The sequence below is a fragment of the Ziziphus jujuba genome, chromosome 1 (genome assembly GCF_031755915.1).
Source record: "Ziziphus jujuba cultivar Dongzao chromosome 1, ASM3175591v1".
Classification (NCBI taxonomy): domain Eukaryota; kingdom Viridiplantae; phylum Streptophyta; class Magnoliopsida; order Rosales; family Rhamnaceae; genus Ziziphus; species Ziziphus jujuba.
Window position 1 is genome coordinate 4945848 of NC_083379.1, and position 17166 is coordinate 4963013.

The 17166-nt window shown below is 34.1% G+C and overlaps 3 protein-coding genes across 14 annotated transcripts; 1 reads left to right on the top strand and 2 right to left on the bottom strand.

The window, feature by feature from the left end:
* Nucleotides 1–232: 232 nt before the first annotated feature.
* Nucleotides 233–4217, top strand: LOC107410791 (nucleobase-ascorbate transporter 2). Its single transcript, XM_016018265.4, has 14 exons — nt 233–474; nt 594–872; nt 988–1085; nt 1337–1513; nt 1672–1772; nt 1870–1945; nt 2070–2129; nt 2217–2401; nt 2636–2732; nt 2810–2955; nt 3030–3121; nt 3208–3285; nt 3454–3614; nt 3731–4217. The coding sequence occupies exons 2-14, from the start codon at nt 782–784 to the stop codon at nt 3941–3943; spliced, it is 1575 nt and encodes a 524-aa protein (XP_015873751.3). The 5' UTR covers nt 233–474; nt 594–781; the 3' UTR covers nt 3944–4217.
* A 470-nt stretch (nt 4218–4687) lies between these two features.
* On the bottom strand, nt 4688–9542 carry LOC107404219 (O-fucosyltransferase 8). 12 transcript variants are annotated; one of them, XM_048467421.2, is made up of 11 exons: nt 9269–9542; nt 8835–8906; nt 8035–8111; nt 7363–7455; nt 7152–7251; nt 6921–6991; nt 6393–6481; nt 6103–6223; nt 5859–6002; nt 5416–5750; nt 4688–5319 (listed from the first exon to the last, which is right to left on the bottom strand). In XM_048467421.2, the coding sequence occupies exons 3-11, from the start codon at nt 8101–8103 to the stop codon at nt 4770–4772; spliced, it is 1572 nt and encodes a 523-aa protein (XP_048323378.2). In that variant the 5' UTR covers nt 8104–8111; nt 8835–8906; nt 9269–9542; the 3' UTR covers nt 4688–4769. The 12 variants fall into 12 exon arrangements, with proteins under 12 accessions (XP_048323378.2, XP_015866652.3, XP_048323379.2 ...); XM_016011166.4 differs by lacking the exon at nt 8035–8111 and having other exon boundaries at nt 7363–7451; nt 9269–9540; XM_048467422.2 differs by lacking the exon at nt 8035–8111 and having other exon boundaries at nt 9269–9540.
* A 28-nt stretch (nt 9543–9570) lies between these two features.
* LOC107410603 (receptor-like protein 55) lies at nt 9571–11104 on the bottom strand. Its single transcript, XM_060812973.1, has 4 exons — nt 10866–11104; nt 10306–10503; nt 10034–10218; nt 9571–9752 (listed from the first exon to the last, which is right to left on the bottom strand). The coding sequence occupies exons 1-4, from the start codon at nt 11102–11104 to the stop codon at nt 9571–9573; spliced, it is 804 nt and encodes a 267-aa protein (XP_060668956.1).
* Between the last annotated feature and the right edge of the window lie 6062 nt (nt 11105–17166).

A 17166-nucleotide genomic window follows, 5' to 3' on the forward strand; every position in this document is an offset into this window, starting at 1 on the left:
AAATCTAATGGGATATGAAGTCAAACGGACGTCGGAGATGATTCAGCCAAATTAAAGTAATTAGTATATATACATGGTATTTTTCACATGGTGAGAGAAAGCCAATTGCTTTTAAGGAAACAAATCATGAATCTGTAACAGATAAGATGAAAAACAAGAAAAGCTTCACTAAATTTAAACAAACCCTTTTATTTATTGTTTTCCCTTTCTGAGTGATAAAAGTTTTATTTTTGAAGCACAGAAAAAGTAGTTTGAGCTGTAAATGTTAATGACAACATTGAGGGCAACGGTCACATTCAGTTTGGAAGTTCCTTAGGGGGCAATTTGGGAATTTAAATAAAAGTTAACGGAACTTTTTTTCTGGTGTGAATCAAAAAGCAGAAAGAGGGAGAGAGGAAGAAATAAAAACTAGAAAGCAAGCGTATTAGTGGGCGGCAAGTGCTTAATTTTCTCACTGCCTTTGTATTCTCAGCAGTGAAGTCTTTCTCAATCTGAACCCTTTTTTTTGTTTTTTTTCCTTTTTTTTTGTTTTTTTTTTTTTTTTTTTTGCTGAGTCTTTCTTTTGTGTTTCATTGGCTTTCTCTTTCTTTCAGCTTTTCATTCATCATCATTGACTCTTCTGATTCATCTTAATCTCATTTGCTTCACTAGCCGTAGCTCTCTCTACCTCTGAGAAGATCTCTTTTTCTATCATCTTTTCTCTATTCTTTGTTGGGTTTATTGGATACCCATTTGGATTTTTGAGGCAAAACAAGGTTTGTGAAGCGGGAACAAATAAGCTATGGCGGCTCCTAAACCAGAAGAGATAAGCCATCCACCATTGGACCAACTTCAAGGCTTAGAGTACTGTATTGACTCAAACCCATCTTGGGGTATGTCCACTTCTAGTATTTTTTTATTTTTTTTATTTTTTATTTTTATCATTCCAAGTTTCAGTTTTGATTGATTCACTTTCTCAACCTATTGCTGCTTTGAATATGAAAACAGGAGAGGCAATAGCTTTGGGTTTCCAGCACTACATTTTGGCTTTAGGAACTGCAGTAATGATCCCCTCATTCCTTGTTCCTTTGATGGGTGGCACTGATGTGAGCTCATTCTTTTAATCAAACTGTTTTTGTAAATTTACATTGATCCTGGATTCTCTGATATCCTTGAAAGACTTCTTCTTTCAACTTTAGATTTGAATTTGTGTAGCTTCTCATTATAGATATTATTATTTTTTTTTTACACAGAAGGAAAGAATCTTTCTTAATTTTTTTTAATTTTGCTTTTATTGGTTGTCAGTGCTGTGTTCTTGTAGCTGATCTGGGATTTAATGTTTTTTGCTGATCATCAGGGTGATAAAGTGAGAGTGGTACAAACTCTGCTTTTTGTGGAGGGAATTAATACACTTCTACAAACTCTATTTGGAACCAGATTACCAACTGTGATAGGAGGATCTTATGCATTCATGGTCCCGGTTATATCCATTATTCATGATTCGTCATTGGCAAACATCGAGAACCCTCATGTTGTAAGTCCATCCATTTTATTCTTTCTTCTATGCCTGCTTTCTTTCTTTGTTAATAATGTATTGAATTAATGTTTCTTTTCCTTCATGACTTGTTTGCCATTATAGATTTTAAAAATATGACTTGTTATGTCTAATTATTATCTTGTTCACATTTCTAGAGATTTCTTAACACCATGAGAGCAGTACAAGGTGCATTAATTGTAGCATCAAGCATACAAATTATCCTAGGATACAGTCAAATATGGGCCATCTGTTCCAGGTGAAAATTTTATAACTCAGCATGAAGGACAAAAAGACTTCTTCTTGACTTCTTTTTTAAAAAGTAATATTAAGTACCTTTATTTTCGTCATTGCAGGTTCTTCAGCCCCCTTGGAATGGTTCCAGTTATTGCCTTAGCGGGTTTCGGCCTGTTTGATAGAGGTTTCCCAGTGGTATAATAAAATAGAAGCTGTCATTTTGCATTTTCTTCTCTAAATTTTCTAAGAGACATAAAATTGTGATCTTTGGCTCCGAACCATTGCTTTAATCTCTCTTGCTTCACTGGATGCCCTTCAGGTTGGAAGGTGTGTGGAAATTGGCATCCCCATGTTTATCCTATTTGTGATCTTCTCCCAGGTGTGCTTCTACTATTCTTACGGTTGTCCTAGTCAAAAAGTTGAAACCAAGTTCTTACTTTCTGTGTGTTTATTCTGCTGTGTACAGTACCTAAAGAACTTCCACGCAAGACAGATACCAATACTAGAACGATTTGCTCTCCTTATCTCAATCACAGTGATATGGGCTTATGCACACCTCTTGACGGTCGGTGGCGCATATAAACACCGGCCAGAGCTAACTCAACTCAATTGCCGAACAGACAAGGCCAATCTCATTTCTTCTGCTCCATGGTTGGTAACATAACCGGTGTCTATAATGTACAAAGTGCTCTGATGGTGCTAAAAATATTGTGCACATTATAAGAATATATATACATATATATATATATATGTATATATAAATGTATGGTACTCAACACTCTGAAAATGAAAATACACACCAGCATACATAATTGTTACTCTGTAGGCATTCACCCATGTTATATTAAACTTAAGAAATGTTTACGAAGTTTTCTCTACAAACAGGATAAAGATCCCATATCCTCTTCAGTGGGGTGCACCTACATTTGATGCGGGTCATGCTTTTGGAATGATGGCTGCTGTTCTAGTCTCATTGATTGAGGTATAACTCATAATTGAATTTTTGTTAAAAGAGGAAAATTCATCATTTATAATGCAACTAATGCTTTCTTTTGACAGTCAACTGGGGCATACAAAGCTGCATCACGTCTAGCAAGTGCCACACCACCACCGGCTCATGTTCTTAGCCGTGGTATTGGCTGGCAAGGGATTGGTATCCTATTTAATGGACTATTTGGGACATTAACTGGTTCATCAGTTTCTGTGTAAGTACTAGCGCTTGTTGCTCTCAATTTCACATTTAATGGAATTTGGGGACTAATTTTTTTAAGAAATACAGAGAAAATGTTGGGCTTCTTGGAAGTACTCGTGTTGGAAGCCGCCGGGTTGTCCAAATCTCAGCCGGTTTTATGATATTCTTCTCAATATTGGGTGAGTCATGCATAAAAAGACATGTCCAGCTGCAAAAAATTGGAACTTTGTTCGTATTACTAATATGACTTCATGATCTATGGCAGGAAAATTTGGAGCTTTGTTTGCATCAATTCCTTTCACCATATTTGCTGCTCTATATTGCGTTTTGTTTGGTCTTGTTGGTGAGCATCTGTTTTTTTGTTTTTGTTTTTCTGTCTCTCTTTGTTTCTTTGTTTTTGTCTGTTTTTTGGTTTGCTCTATTTTTTTTTCTTTTTTTCTTTTTTTTTTTATTAGCACCACTTCTCTACTTTTTGTCTCCATCTGATAGTGAATCTATTATTACTTTTCAGCTTCGGTGGGGCTATCATTTTTGCAATTCACAAACATGAACTCGATGAGGAACCTCTTCATCACTGGTGTTGCACTCTTTTTAGGTTTGTCTGTCCCTGAATACTTCAGGGAATACACTGCAAGGGCCACACATGGCCCTGCTCACACCAGTGCTGGATGGGTGAGTATCTATCTCCTTCAGTTCTGCATTATTTTTTCCTTAAAGTTTTATTTTTAAAAAAAAAAATGCAAATTTTTAACAAAGATCAACTTGTGTTTGTTTCTGATGGTGTGCAGTTCAATGATTTTCTTAATACCATCTTCTTCTCATCGCCAACGGTGGCGATGATCGTGGCGGTCTTCTTAGACAACACACTTGATTACAAAGACAGTGCCAGAGACAGAGGAATGCCATGGTGGGTGAAATTCCGAACATTTAAAGGAGACAGCAGGAATGAGGAGTTTTACACCCTCCCTTTCAACCTCAACAGATTCTTCCCTCCATCTTGAAGGTCTTTTGGCAAATTAATTACCAAAGAAATATGTTTTAGAGGAAAAGCATCATTTCCAGATAGGGAAAGGAGGGAATCAATGATGATGATTGATGAGGAAAGTTGAGAGAGTATAGTAGTTGCGCAGCTGATACTACTTGTGCAACAACTGCCTGGGAGGCGATAACAGCACTTTCGCTTCCATTTTTCTCTTTTATTTTATAAATATCTCTGACTAGGATTGTTCAGGTTTAATCCAAATTAATTTATTTGTTTGTCCCCTGCATTTTCAAGTTTTGTTCAATGGATAAAATTCACCATACATCTACTCAAATTCTAATTACTCAAATTCTAATTTTATCCTACCAAATATTTGCTGCCCCAATTTATCGTACTACATGTCATTAACATCATATTCAAAAACCACACGACAACAATGCAATTTGTCAAAGCTATAATTTTCATGGCTTAGGTCTTTAATTAACAAGTTCATCTGTATTGCACAGCATCTGGATTCAGAGAAGGGCAAAGTCTGAGCAGGAAAAACAGTTGAATTTTCATTTTTATTGAATTTTATCCAATTAAATGATTTTATACACATTTTAGCTGCATTACATGTAAATAATTTTATTGTCTTTTCTTTTCCCCTTTTTCACCATTTCGTATTTGATTCCTTAATCCTGAAATCTGCAAATTATTCCTAAACAGTTATAAGTACATTCTTGCCTTTGAAGAAAGTAAGAACTAAAAATTTAAAAAAAAAAAAAAAAATCTAAAAAAGGGAGTTGAAAACAGTGAGACACGTGTCATCTGCTTAAAGGATTGAGGAGTTGAAGGAAATGTACTTATTGGGATTTGCACATGCATTCTGGGCACCTTGGCTGTCGATAAATGCTTCGACCAAAACCCCTAACACGAATCCTCTGGCCTTCCTCAATCATCTTTTTGACTCTGTCTTCAAAACTGTTCCATTCAATGGTGCTATTATCTGACAAAATTTGTGCTAGCCTCTTCTTGTTAGGCCTCAAACTAGGAGCATGACCTTCTCCATAATATGTTCGATAACCAGACACCAACGACGATAATTGGCTCCCAGAATCAGTCATTGCAAAAACATCAGCACTTGCACATGCTATGAAGTCCAATGCTGCTAGCTGAGAAGAGAAGTTTCTGAAAGGTGCAAGTTCAGTGTGTGTGAGGAGAGATTCCTTCGTGACCAAGTTAGGATAGAGGCTGGTGAAGGATTGCATTCTGGATTTTCCACCATATACATGAGAGCCAGCTAGATAAATGTATGTTCCCCGCTTAAAACCAAGACCAGCTAGAACAAGTGCTGCTTCTTCTGGTGTCAATGGACACCTCCCCAACTTTCTTAACTCTGTTGGAGAAACAGGCCTGTCAAATATTGATGATATCAGAAATAAATATGTCATAAGACTCATAATTAAAACATGCTCAACAGATGTAAAAGATAATGCAGGAAATTTGTACTTTGAATTCTTCAAACGCTCAATGAGCAGAGGAAAATGGATTTCTCTGTAGGTCTGAAGTTCCTTTCTCTCAGTGCCACCACCTCCAAATTCACAAAGAGAGTAAGCAACCATATCAACTTCAAACCTCAGGTGTAAAGCAAGATATTTGGAAGGGCCTTTTGCAACTTCATGCTCCTTGTAGGAAAGGCTAGGCATGAACTTTCCAAACAATTGTTTATCCAACATACTATTTGCAGCATCGTATTTTCTTATCCTTCTAACTAACAGTGAACCAACTTGTTGAATCTTTGGCACAAACTTTAAAGCATGGAAATTACACTTGCATCTCAATCTCTGCAATTAGTAAAAAGAAATATATTCAATTTTAACAAAAACCAATTCAAACTTCTATCTGAAAACTGAGACACTGCCATGTCTACCCTGTAATGGTTATATGAGAACCTGAAGCTCAAAAGGCAATGGATCAAAGCCAAGCCGATTTCCAAATCCCAGGAAGTGAACAACTCTGTTCTTCAGGAGGATAGGTAGTACTATTCTTATATAATCAACTGGCTTTGCCTCTTTCACAATATCAGAATCAGTAATCTGGAAAAAGAACATGTTATTAGGCTTGCAAAACTTTTCTCAAGAAAGTTTACCTTAATCATGCAAAAAAAAAGTTATGAAGTAGGACAATAACACATACAAGACTACCAACTGCTTCAATCTCCACTGATTTCAAATCAGGAGGGAGTTCCTTAACAATATCGATTTCATCCTTCATAATATCCATAAAATATGTCTCTTGGTAAATATCACCAAATTGGCTGCATGTTCATTAAGCAAAACACCAAGCACTCAGTTAATGTAACATTGAATGCATGGATGAACAATTGGAGAAAATAAACCAAAATTACTATTTCTTATTTACCAAACTAATACAATAATAAGAAAATATAAAACTACTTGAATGGGTCAGGATGTCAGGTTGAGCACCTAGGATCCTTCCATACATTGCTGTAAAGAAATCTTGGCAGAACAAGAGTTGCATTAAGAAGTGATGCCACGGCGACAGCATTACAAATCTGCAGGTTATAATAGCCTGGTCAACCCATTGGTCAACAATGTAAGGGATAATAGAATCATTAAGAGAAGATACTATTTAATTACTGCTGAAAAAATTAACTAAAGTGGAGCAACATATTAATGTGAAAAGTAAAAATCAAACAAAAGGTTGAAACTCTCATTTTCACCTTTTATATCAATAAAAGTGAAGTTCTTAACTTTTTTCCCATATGAATGTAAACCTATCAGAAATGAATCACATAGACATAGGATATTTGATTTTGACATTTCATTTATACTGTCTCACCAATAGCATAACAGAACCTAGTTCAGAAGCCTTCAACTAAAAAGTAAATTGTTCTTAGAGAAGTCACTGACAGACTTGAGCATACTGTCCTTTAGGGATCATTTTTGTGCTTCACAATATGTATAGCAAACTCAAGGTACTTGTATACTCACAGCAACTCGTTGTTGATTAAGACCACCATTCGCACTGACTAATATGTAGCCATTACTTTGATCATGTCTCCCTGTCCCAAGAACATAAATGGAACTGCTTATTTTATGGGATCACAAATGTCAATAAATCAAACTTATTTAAACTTGATAGCAAAACTATTAGTTCTCCAAAACAAAATTATTTTGTATTACATTACTCATAAAGTAAAAGGTCAAGTAAGGATCATATACCTCGACTTGTAGAAGGTTTTCTATCAGCACAAGGTTTCCATATAGATGCCCGGTCGTATGGTTCATTCCAGAAATTTGACGGCTCTTGCCTAAACTCTTTCTAAAGAAGGTTCCAATTTTAAATTTTACAAAGAAAAACAAAGCATTTAATCACCTAATTTTACAAGCCTCCGTGAAAATATTTTCTAGAATTGAAAGTCAAGAAGCAAACCTCTGTAAGAGCACTAGAAGCCAAATTAAGAAGCCGGTCATACATATGCACTGGTGATTTTTCTCTTTCAATGTAGCTATCTCTGTCATCTTCCTTTGGACAAAAGAGCAATAGATCAATATCTTAATTAATCCCTATAAATCAAGAATATTTTTCATAAATAACAGCTAATAAATTATCTAAAATTCTCAAACTATGGGAAAGATGTCTGCCACATAACAGTTACTTTGTATATGATGCAGACCACTCCCAAAGTGTGAATTATCATGCCCACAGAGCAGCTAAAAATCCTGAGCCTCCAGAAAACAAAGATGATTGCATACTCACTTACAAAAGTTAAAGTCTTGAAAATAAGAAACTATAAAAGAAATAGACATATGATAGGTAACCATAAAAGCATAAAAGACCTGCCTTGCATCATATGCAAACGGAAGATGATAAATTGCATTTGTTAATGAAAACGGTATTGATGAATTAATTTGAACAAACCATAACGATAGCAGTCAGACCTAATATCTCAACCAACCTAGTGAACATAACATTGATGATACAAACAAGAGTGTATGACTAAGGATACAAAAGTGAAGAAATGAGACAATAAATTTGAATTTATAAACAGAACATACAATATGCCAGTAGAAATTATATCACCGTCTTTGTGCATAAATGTACCTTAAGCCCACTTGGTTTATCGGGAACTGAACTAGTCTCAAGACTTGTTGAATCAAAAATAGAAACCATAAGAGAATCTAGCAGGAAAAGGAGACCCATCAACCCAAACATGAAAAAAATCGACTTTACATGCTTTCGAAGCCATAAATGCTTTTTCCCTATATAGCTAGTCTTACAAGTAGTATATTTTGCATTATCATTTTTCCAACCATAAGGTAACACCATCTTGGAATTCCAATGGTTATCTCCCCCTGACATTCTTCTCCCAATAGAAGGATCATTGCCATTTTCTGAAGATCTAATCTGACACTCTTTCATCCTTAACGATAAGTCATCGTCCAGGGGCTCTGGACGTGGACTTCTTGGGGAATTTTGCTTTCCCATATGCTATTTTTTATTCAATAAAGCTTCAAGAAGCAACAGAGATGGTCACCAGTCCTTACAAAAATCGCTGAGAAAACTTTGACATTAACAAAACACAATAGCAGAACTAAACTTGTAAAACAACTGTAGAAAGAAATTCTAGGATCCTGAAACAATCATCCATTTCTATGATTCTCACAATCTAAAACTTGACCTACCAACCCATTATAGACCCATATTAAGCAAATTCAGGTTTGGTGTGGCACAAAAATTTGAGACCCAAAATGAAATAAAGAAGGAAAAAGTTAATGGAAGAAGAAGAACATCCAAAGTATGAATTCAAAGTGAAGCTAAGAAGCAGTTGAAAGTGAAAATATACAAGTAGATGAGTGATTTGTAAGCGAAAACTGAAAACTCAACAATACTTTAAAACTAACCTTACAGAACAAGAATCTTATGTGGAACAGCTACACCGCACCTAACAGAACAAACTTCGGTTTTGAGCTTTCCTGGGTTTCCGTTTGATTTCAAATGTTCCAACATAGAGCACCAGATGAAGAATTTCAATTATAGTTGGGAGTTTTCATAATTTGTTAGATATGGCGGGCCATTTTAACCAACTAAAGGTATTATTTAAAAATTAAAAAAAAAAAAAAAAAAAAAAAACAAGTGTTGGGATCGTGACCGTGCTAGAATGTAGAAGATGCTGATCTGGACGTTTGATTTCTTTGGTCAAATTAGATTGCCCCAGAATTACCATGTTTGCCAAATCTCATGGGAGATTGAATGCCAAAAATAAAATTTCCATAAAACACATATACATGGAGTAATACGGAAGAAATGGATTGCTGAAACACAAAGAAAATCTTACCATTTGAAGCCTATAATTCAAACTAAGTCGGCCGTTTTCATTGGTAAGTTTGGATATAGCGTAGAACAAGCCCTTTTCGTAGGACTTGCCCAACCTTCCAAATGGTCGATGTTATCTAGTTTTAATATAGCAGAGAAGGGCATGGTGGTGGCCGGATGAATTAGGTGAATTAACTTATCAGCAAATTAAAATTGTTGACTGTTGGCGCACATTAGGTGTTGAAATGATGCATTTGAAAGTATTATTATTCAATTCTCACGTTCACATAGATATTCGAGTTAACCTTATACTAATTAACTCTCTCAAACCTCTTTCGTAAGCTTTAGTTTGATCTTGTTTAGTGCAACTGCAACATGTTTCATGGTTGGCCTCTCTTCTGGTGACATTGCACAAAATGCTATAGCCAATCCCATTACAGAGCATAAACAATCCTTCTCCTTGGTACAATATTTTTCATTTGTCCTGAGCAATTTGGAATCTATAACTTCAATTATTGCATGTGGCATTAAATTTGCAACCCATTGCTTTTAATCCGTTTCTTCAGCAAACATCTTGTCTGTTGGCTATTTTCCGGTGAAAGTTTCCACAACCATAATACCATAGCTATCTCCTTTTCTTGAAAGAATACCTTCCAATCCATACTCTGTATGAGGGAAAAAAAAATTATATATATAAATGTATATGTTCATTTTGTAAAGATCATATAAGTATTTATGTACTTATATTTGAAAAACTGATTAAAAACATGTGAATTGAGAACATCACCTGGAACCACATATCCAATTGTGGCTAAGATCATGGTTTGAGTTATAGAATCCCCACCACCTAAGAGTTTTGAAATGCCAAAATCAGCAACATGTGCAATTCCAATGCCCATGCAACATCTATCAAGACTCCCATTAGGCATGTAATTCAGTACTATGGCGTTGTAATCAACCTTATTACTCCAGCTGCAAATGATTCTAATAAGGTTTCGATGACGAATATTACATGATACTTCACATTGAGCTTCAAAATTCTTACAAGCCTCTTCTTACTCCAGATTGAAAACCTTTATTCCACCAACCATGCCATCTGAAAATTTTCGTTTATATACAGAGTCAAAACTCCCAATCCCAAGCAAATTGTCTTCATTGAATCCATTTGTGGCCCTCAACATTTCTTGGTAGGACACCCTTCCCCATGCTGCTGGTGGTAAAATCGTAGTTTTCAGTGAAATTTTAAAGCTCCTTCTTCTGCACAGAATGAAGATAATAAATACCAGTGCCACAAGGAGTATTGTTGAGAAGATAGCAGGTACAATATATTTTACTACTAATGCGCTAGCTTTCCATGATTTTTTATGTCTAGCAGCTTGCAATTTGGAACCTGTAGTCTAGGAGCACCGCATAGAGGTTTATTGCCCATGAATGATTGAGCAGAGAAATTATCAAAAGGTCCGTCAGATGGTATTCCTTGTTGTAAGTTGTTAAAAGATAAATCAAGATGCTTTAGGTGCAAGAGCTTCTCAAATGACTTTGGAATTGTTCCCAGCAGCTGATTATTACCTAAAAATAAGTCATACAGGCTCTGATGATTACCTAAAAATATGTCATACAGGCTCTTTCCCTGACAAAGTTCAGATGGAATGAACCCTTGCAATTTGTTGTGATTGAGATACAAACCATGGAGCTTTTCTAGTCTTCCCACTGAAGTTGGAATTCGTCCACTCAATCCATTTTGTGATAAGTTTTGAGTTAGCAAGCTACTGAGGTTGCCTATTTCCTCAGGAATGTTAACCCACAATTTGCAATTGCCCATATCGAAGTATGTTAACTCAGAAGTTGTAGTATCCATGGTCAAGTTTTTAGCCATCAATTTAAGCCACTGGAGGCTTCTCAATGTGGTAAGTGAATTAGGAATAAATCTGGAAAATGAGTTATGATCCATGTGTATGAAGGTAAGATTGGAATCACTGGAAATGGAACTGGGAATTATTCCAAAGAAATTATTGATTGACAAATAAAACTCCTCTAGCTTTGGAACCCCCAAGGCCTATGTTAGATGGAGGTCTACCAAAGAGCATATTATCAGTGAATGACATTCTTCTTATTGTGGAGCTGTTGAAGATTGTGGACGGGATGAGTCCATTAAGTTTGTTCATTGAGAGTGACTAAGACCTCTAGATTATGAAGATCACCAATCTCATTTGGTATCGTATCTGCTGTCAACAATATTATATGATTAACTAAAGTTGTTTTCAAAAAGTTTATTTTCTTTTACATTTTTAATTTATGATAGTGCTACAGGATGTGGTTATTCATACTTGTCAAATTGTTGGAGCCAAGAAAAATTTGTCTTAGTTGGGTCAAATTTCCCATATCTTTTGGTACACTTCTATAAAAATTGTTTAAAGACATTGATAATGTAAGAAGCTGTCTGCATTGCCATAATTTGGATGGAATATGACGAGAAAGCTGATTGACAGATAAATATAGTCCTCGAATTCTAGGAAGATGTTCGCACATATTATCAGAGAGGTTACCATTTAGGCTATTTCCTTTAAACCCCATAGAAGCGAGAGAAGACATGTTGAAGATGAATAAAGGAATAGGCCCTTTAAGGGCATTGAATTGTACAGGCAACTCTTCTAGTAGCTGTAAATTAGTGATATCCTTTGGAATTTCTGTAGAAATTAATGAATATTTACAACAATCAGATCCAAATTAAAAATTAAATACGAACCAAAAAAATGCATGAAAATAAAGGCTAATATCCAATAATATACCTTTGGAATTGTTATGGTCAAGATACAACAGCCTTCACTCTTGTTAGGTTTCCAATTCTTTTTGGTATTGCTTCCTGACAAATATTATGCACGGAAGAAGAAGAAGAACAAAACAAAACACTTATCTATTATTGCTTTTTTTCTTTTCTTTTTTTCTTTTTTTAATAATAATCAGAATATAATCTTTTAGTGTATACATTATATACAGTCAACCACGACTAAAAGTCAACTAACTAAGAGGAGTCTTCCATATAGCTAATTGTTACCTGACAGCTGGTTATTGTTGAGATTAATAGTATCCACTGAAGGTGAGTTGACACAGAGTTTGGCATGGAACCTGAGAACTTATTACCATACAAAAGAAGCAAGCTTTGAAGTTTAGGTAAGGACCCCAACCATGATGGAATCTCTCCTTGGGAGCTGTTGTATCCCAAGCTTTTAACTAGAGACGACGAAAACCAGCTAGTTCACTTGGCAAGCTACCATGAAAGCTGTTGTTTCTGAAGCGCAGCTCAACAAGGAATGTGAGGTTTCCAAGATGTGGAGGAATGGTTCCAGCCAGACCCATATAAGAAAGATCTAAAACTGTTACTCTCAGGTGACTTGCGCTGCAAGTAACACCGACCCAGTCGCATACTGAGTTAATGATAGACCAGATGCTTGCCAACACGTTATGTGGATAAGTTTCTGATGTGGGATTTGAAGGCCAGAAGGCTAGCTTGATCTGTGGTAGTATTGGTTTGATCATGAGCATGAGCTTCCATGGAATTCTTCAACAAGAAGATGATAGACAAACAAAAAAAAACGACTTCTCTCCATTGAGTAGTGCCTCTGGAGACTAGAGAAGATGTGGAATAGAGAGTTTATGCGGATATTTAATGTTGAGTGACTTTTAAATGAAGAAGAATCAAATAATACAAGGTTGGCTTAATTTAGTAAGCTAGTAGTCTAGCACTGTCCCCTGAAATTGTATTAGAGGAAAATTGACTTCACATATTAATTAATTAATCAAATATTATATTCATTAACATTAACTTCCCTGACGATTAGGATTTACATTTGACAATCATAAAGAAGTGTTTTTTTTTATTTTTTTATTTATCTTTCTTTTGCTGTACCTTAATAGAATCTTAAGCAAATTTTATTTTCACAAAGATTGTCTTCGAGTGGAGACAAGAAAAGGAAATGAAGTGTACTAAGGAAAGAAAATTAGTACAAATAAGCTCACCCCCTTCCATGTTTACTTGGGTTACACAGCTTCTTTAAATAAATTGATTTTGGTTTTATTTGAGTGTGAAGGCGACAATTTTCATATCCATCCTCTCTTGTAGTGGCATTGCACAAGAAGCCAGAGCCATTATTATATAAGAAAAACATTCTTTTATTAACAGAATAATCTTCATCACTTGCACTTAGTAAATCTGCATTTATCAGTTAAATTTTTGCATGTGGAAATTTACTTGCAATCCATTGCTTTAAATCCATTTCTCCAAAAAATATTTCATCAATTTACTTGCAAATACTTCGCATTCAACATCAAAACTCTTTAAATGCCTGTTCCACCTACAAATATCCATCACCATCTGAAAGTTTTCCTTATCATATGCCGAACCGAAACTCCCCATGCCAAGTAAAATCTCTTCATATGAATCCATTTGGTAAGATACTCTTTTCAATGTTGCTTGAGATAATGACAAGGTATAGTCTCGGATACAAGCTCTGCTTTTTCTTTTTTTCCTTTTTTTTTTTTTTTTTTTTCGGGGGGGTTTGTAATTAAGAGAATAGTTAACGAGATACTTTGGTATAGAATATACTAGTTTGCGGTTCAGGGTCAAGTTAACTCATTAGCTTTAGTCCTGTTGGAACTTGGAAATTTTCCCTTGTATGTAGCTTGTTGAAAGATACATTGAGATCTTTCAATTGCAATAGTGTAAAAGAATGAAAGATTAGATTGGTCTTTGATAAAAATCCAAAAGCTCAATAATTAATAGGTGACCAAATGAATCAGGAATAGAGCCTTCCAAATAATTGTTTGCCAAGGAAATAACTTTGTAAATCTTGAACCAAATCCTTCCTCGTCCTTTTTTGTTTTTTTATGTTTCCAAAACTGTGATGCACTGGATCAGCCCCAAAAAAAAATAATAATAAAAAAATTAAAAAAGGCGTTCAAATCAAAATGTTGAAAGAAAGCCCAACCATCTAATCAGGATTTGAATCAGGACACGTGTTGGTGTCTGGATGTTGATGTTCAGCTTGTGTACATTCACTACAGTGAGAAGCTGAGTAGCAGAGTAGCAGGCTGGCCACAGAGAGCAGTCACAGTAAGCCAAAATTTTTTCAGCTTTGACCAAAAATTCCTCATATTGCCTATTCAATTCATGAACCTTGGTCTTACCCTCTGGCTTGACCACCGACGTACCCACCACCACCCCAAGTTAATGGATGGGTCTGAGACCCTCATGGCCTGGTATTGCCTGGCGGTCATGAGTCTGAGAGTCTATCTCTCAACAGTGTAAATGGAAAAATACAATAGGCCGGTCTCAGACAAAATGATTAGACTACTTTCACACTTTGCCTCTGTGGTTTTCTAAAGAAACCGTTTTAGCACCCCAAAAAAGTAAATAAAGTGGTTCCCCCAAGTCTTAAAGCTCGATTTTATTCCTCTTCTTTGAAAAAATGGAATTTTATTATTATTTTTACTAATATCATATAATTATTCAGCTGCATAGTTGGACCATGATTTTGGACTGCTTAATGTTTTTCATGTGCATTTATGATTTCTGAAAAGAGATTACATTTTTCATTTTTTTTTTGGGCAAAATTTTCAACCTCTTTTTCCGGCTACCCAATAACCAAATATTTAATAGATAATGCCCTTTGTCATGATAAAGATAAAGGGAATGTAATGGGAATAATAAAATACACAAAGTTCATGAAATGGTCAATGTAGTCTTTCGAGACTAAAAATGACAATCTTACCCTGACAAAACTCTATGCAGTAGCGGACTGTACGATTCACTTCTCTTCTTTTACCTATTTATTTTAATTATTTTTATTTTTAAATTGTGTATGTATAAAAGATAGATTTGTATTTATTATAAATAAATTTAATTGAAAATGAGATAAAATAAATAAATTTATATTTATTATAAATAAATTTAAATAATAATTGATTAATTTATTTAATATAATTATTAATTATATTATTTTTAGATTAATTTATTTAATTTAAAATTAATATATTAGGATCTATTTATTAAATATATCAATTTTAATCCGATATAATTACATATTTATTAAAATTTATTTAAATTATAATTTTATTTACTAATAATATGTTTTTTAATAAATAAAATTTTTTTATAAAAATATTTTTTTATTGTTAATTTTTTTAAAATAAAAAAATCTTTAATAAAGCATAAAAAAAAACTCATATCAAAACTCCTCCCCACCATACTATCAAAATTCAGATAAAAAATATCCATATATTTTATTTTATATTTGAGACTTATGTATTATGGATTAGAATTTACAAATATAATTAGAAGATATATTACTATAAAATTTAAATATTATATCTTAATTTTTTTAATATTTAAATTATTTTTATATTATTTTTTGATTATTATTTTTAAATTATTTTCAAATAATAAAGCTTAATTTTCAAATTTGTATAATAAATATATTAATAAACAAATTAATTCCAATAAATAAATTAATTTTTAGATTAACAAGTTAATATTTAAGTTAATAGGTTAACAGATCGATAACGATCTATTAAAATAATTGTATTAAATGGATTATATCGGGTTTACCTATTTATAAATATGTTGGATTAGTATTTTAGATAACTAACATGATTAATAATTGAGTTGAATTAGAATTAACTATTTTTGATACTGTATTAAACAGATTGATACGAATCCGACATGTAAACATGAATTGCCACCTCTATCATGACCACTAAACCCATATGCCTTTACTCCGTCACCTACTATTGATGTGGCAAAATCACTGTCAAATTAAGTTGGGCAGCTTAAAAATAAAATTGAGTTGCATATAAATTCAAAACTTCCTAATGAGCGGCAAGCTGGCACCCAGTTGCCAAAATACCAGCTTGCACTTTGGACTTTTTTGGACATGGCCACTATAGGTTTAATTTATACTGGGGCCTTGAAGGGAGGGTTCAGCAAACAAACAGATACCTATATAAGCTAGTGATATTCTTATTCTTTCAAGATCTGCATGCAGCTTAGATGAAACTTTTTTTCAATATGCAGTTGATTCACATATAACTCATGTAAATCTCATAAAAAATTTTGTGGTTTCCTTTTTCTTTTCTCATTTTCTTGTCATACATTTTGCATACCATATTTCACCCTCCCTTCTCCGCTCTTCTATAAAAGAAGCATTTTCTCCTTTGCAATACATGTACTATCTTTTCTCATCCTGTCAAACAAATTCTAAAAAACAAAAAAAAGAAAAAAAAAATAATCCGAACATGATAACAAATTCCATATTCATTTTCTAACTGATGCAGCTTAAACATATGTTAGAACAGTATAAGTTGATGTGATATGACTTCGTTTAATGGAATTGGAAAACCTAGATTTGTCCATCAAAATGAGAGCATGCCAGGTTAGGCTTGTGGTGTAACACAAGTTGTAATGAAGAAAAAAACTAGTTTTGTATGTTAAAACACAGAATGGAAATATGTAAGAATACCAACTCACGAAAGTGCTTTGCCAGAAATATTGATGTGGCGTTGAAGTGTTTTGATTGGCTACTGCGTTATGGGTATATTTGAGAAAATCCTCAACAGATGATGTAAGAAGCATAAATCTTTATAAAACATGGAAGAAGTACTGTCCGTAAGGTAAAGTGAACTGAGCTTTGTAGTTGGTTCTCGAAATTAAAACCAAAAAAAAATAAAATAAAATTGCTGTGCTCTGTTTTCTCTGTTCTGCGACTCTGCATGTTGATATCTGCTTCAGGTCCTAAAAAGTTTGAATTTTTTTGTGAAAAATAATAAATATAAAGGAAAAGGACAAACGGGCAATTTAGTCCAATCATATTGACGTCGGCAGGTTATCTCACACTCAAGGTTAACTCTCGTAATTCCCTCAAACAA

Excerpts from the sequence above, each read along its gene's own strand:
- LOC107404219 (XM_025068556.3), bottom strand. The coding sequence starts at position 8,418 with ATGGGAAAGCAAAATTCCCCAAGAAGTCCACGTCCAGAGCCCCTGGAC. Across the intron at positions 6,482-6,920 it reads TTAATCAACAACGAGTTGCT|ATTTGTAATGCTGTCGCCGT; the intron begins GTGAGTATACAA and ends TATAACCTGCAG. Across the intron at positions 5,320-5,415 it reads GAGCGTTTGAAGAATTCAAA|GCCTGTTTCTCCAACAGAGT; the intron begins GTACAAATTTCC and ends AATATTTGACAG.
- LOC107410791 (XM_016018265.4), top strand. The coding sequence starts at position 782 with ATGGCGGCTCCTAAACCAGAAGAGATAAGCCATCCACCATTGGACCAA. Across the intron at positions 1,514-1,671 it reads ACATCGAGAACCCTCATGTT|AGATTTCTTAACACCATGAG; the intron begins GTAAGTCCATCC and ends TCACATTTCTAG. Across the intron at positions 2,402-2,635 it reads CTCATTTCTTCTGCTCCATG|GATAAAGATCCCATATCCTC; the intron begins GTTGGTAACATA and ends CTCTACAAACAG.
- LOC107410603 (XM_060812973.1), bottom strand. The coding sequence starts at position 11,104 with ATGGATACTACAACTTCTGAGTTAACATACTTCGATATGGGCAATTGC. Across the intron at positions 10,504-10,865 it reads CTTTGTCAGGGAAAGAGCCT|AAGAAGGAGCTTTAAAATTT; the intron begins GTATGACATATT and ends CATTCTGTGCAG. Across the intron at positions 10,219-10,305 it reads ATAAAGGTTTTCAATCTGGA|CTGGAGTAATAAGGTTGATT; the intron begins GTAAGAAGAGGC and ends AATCATTTGCAG.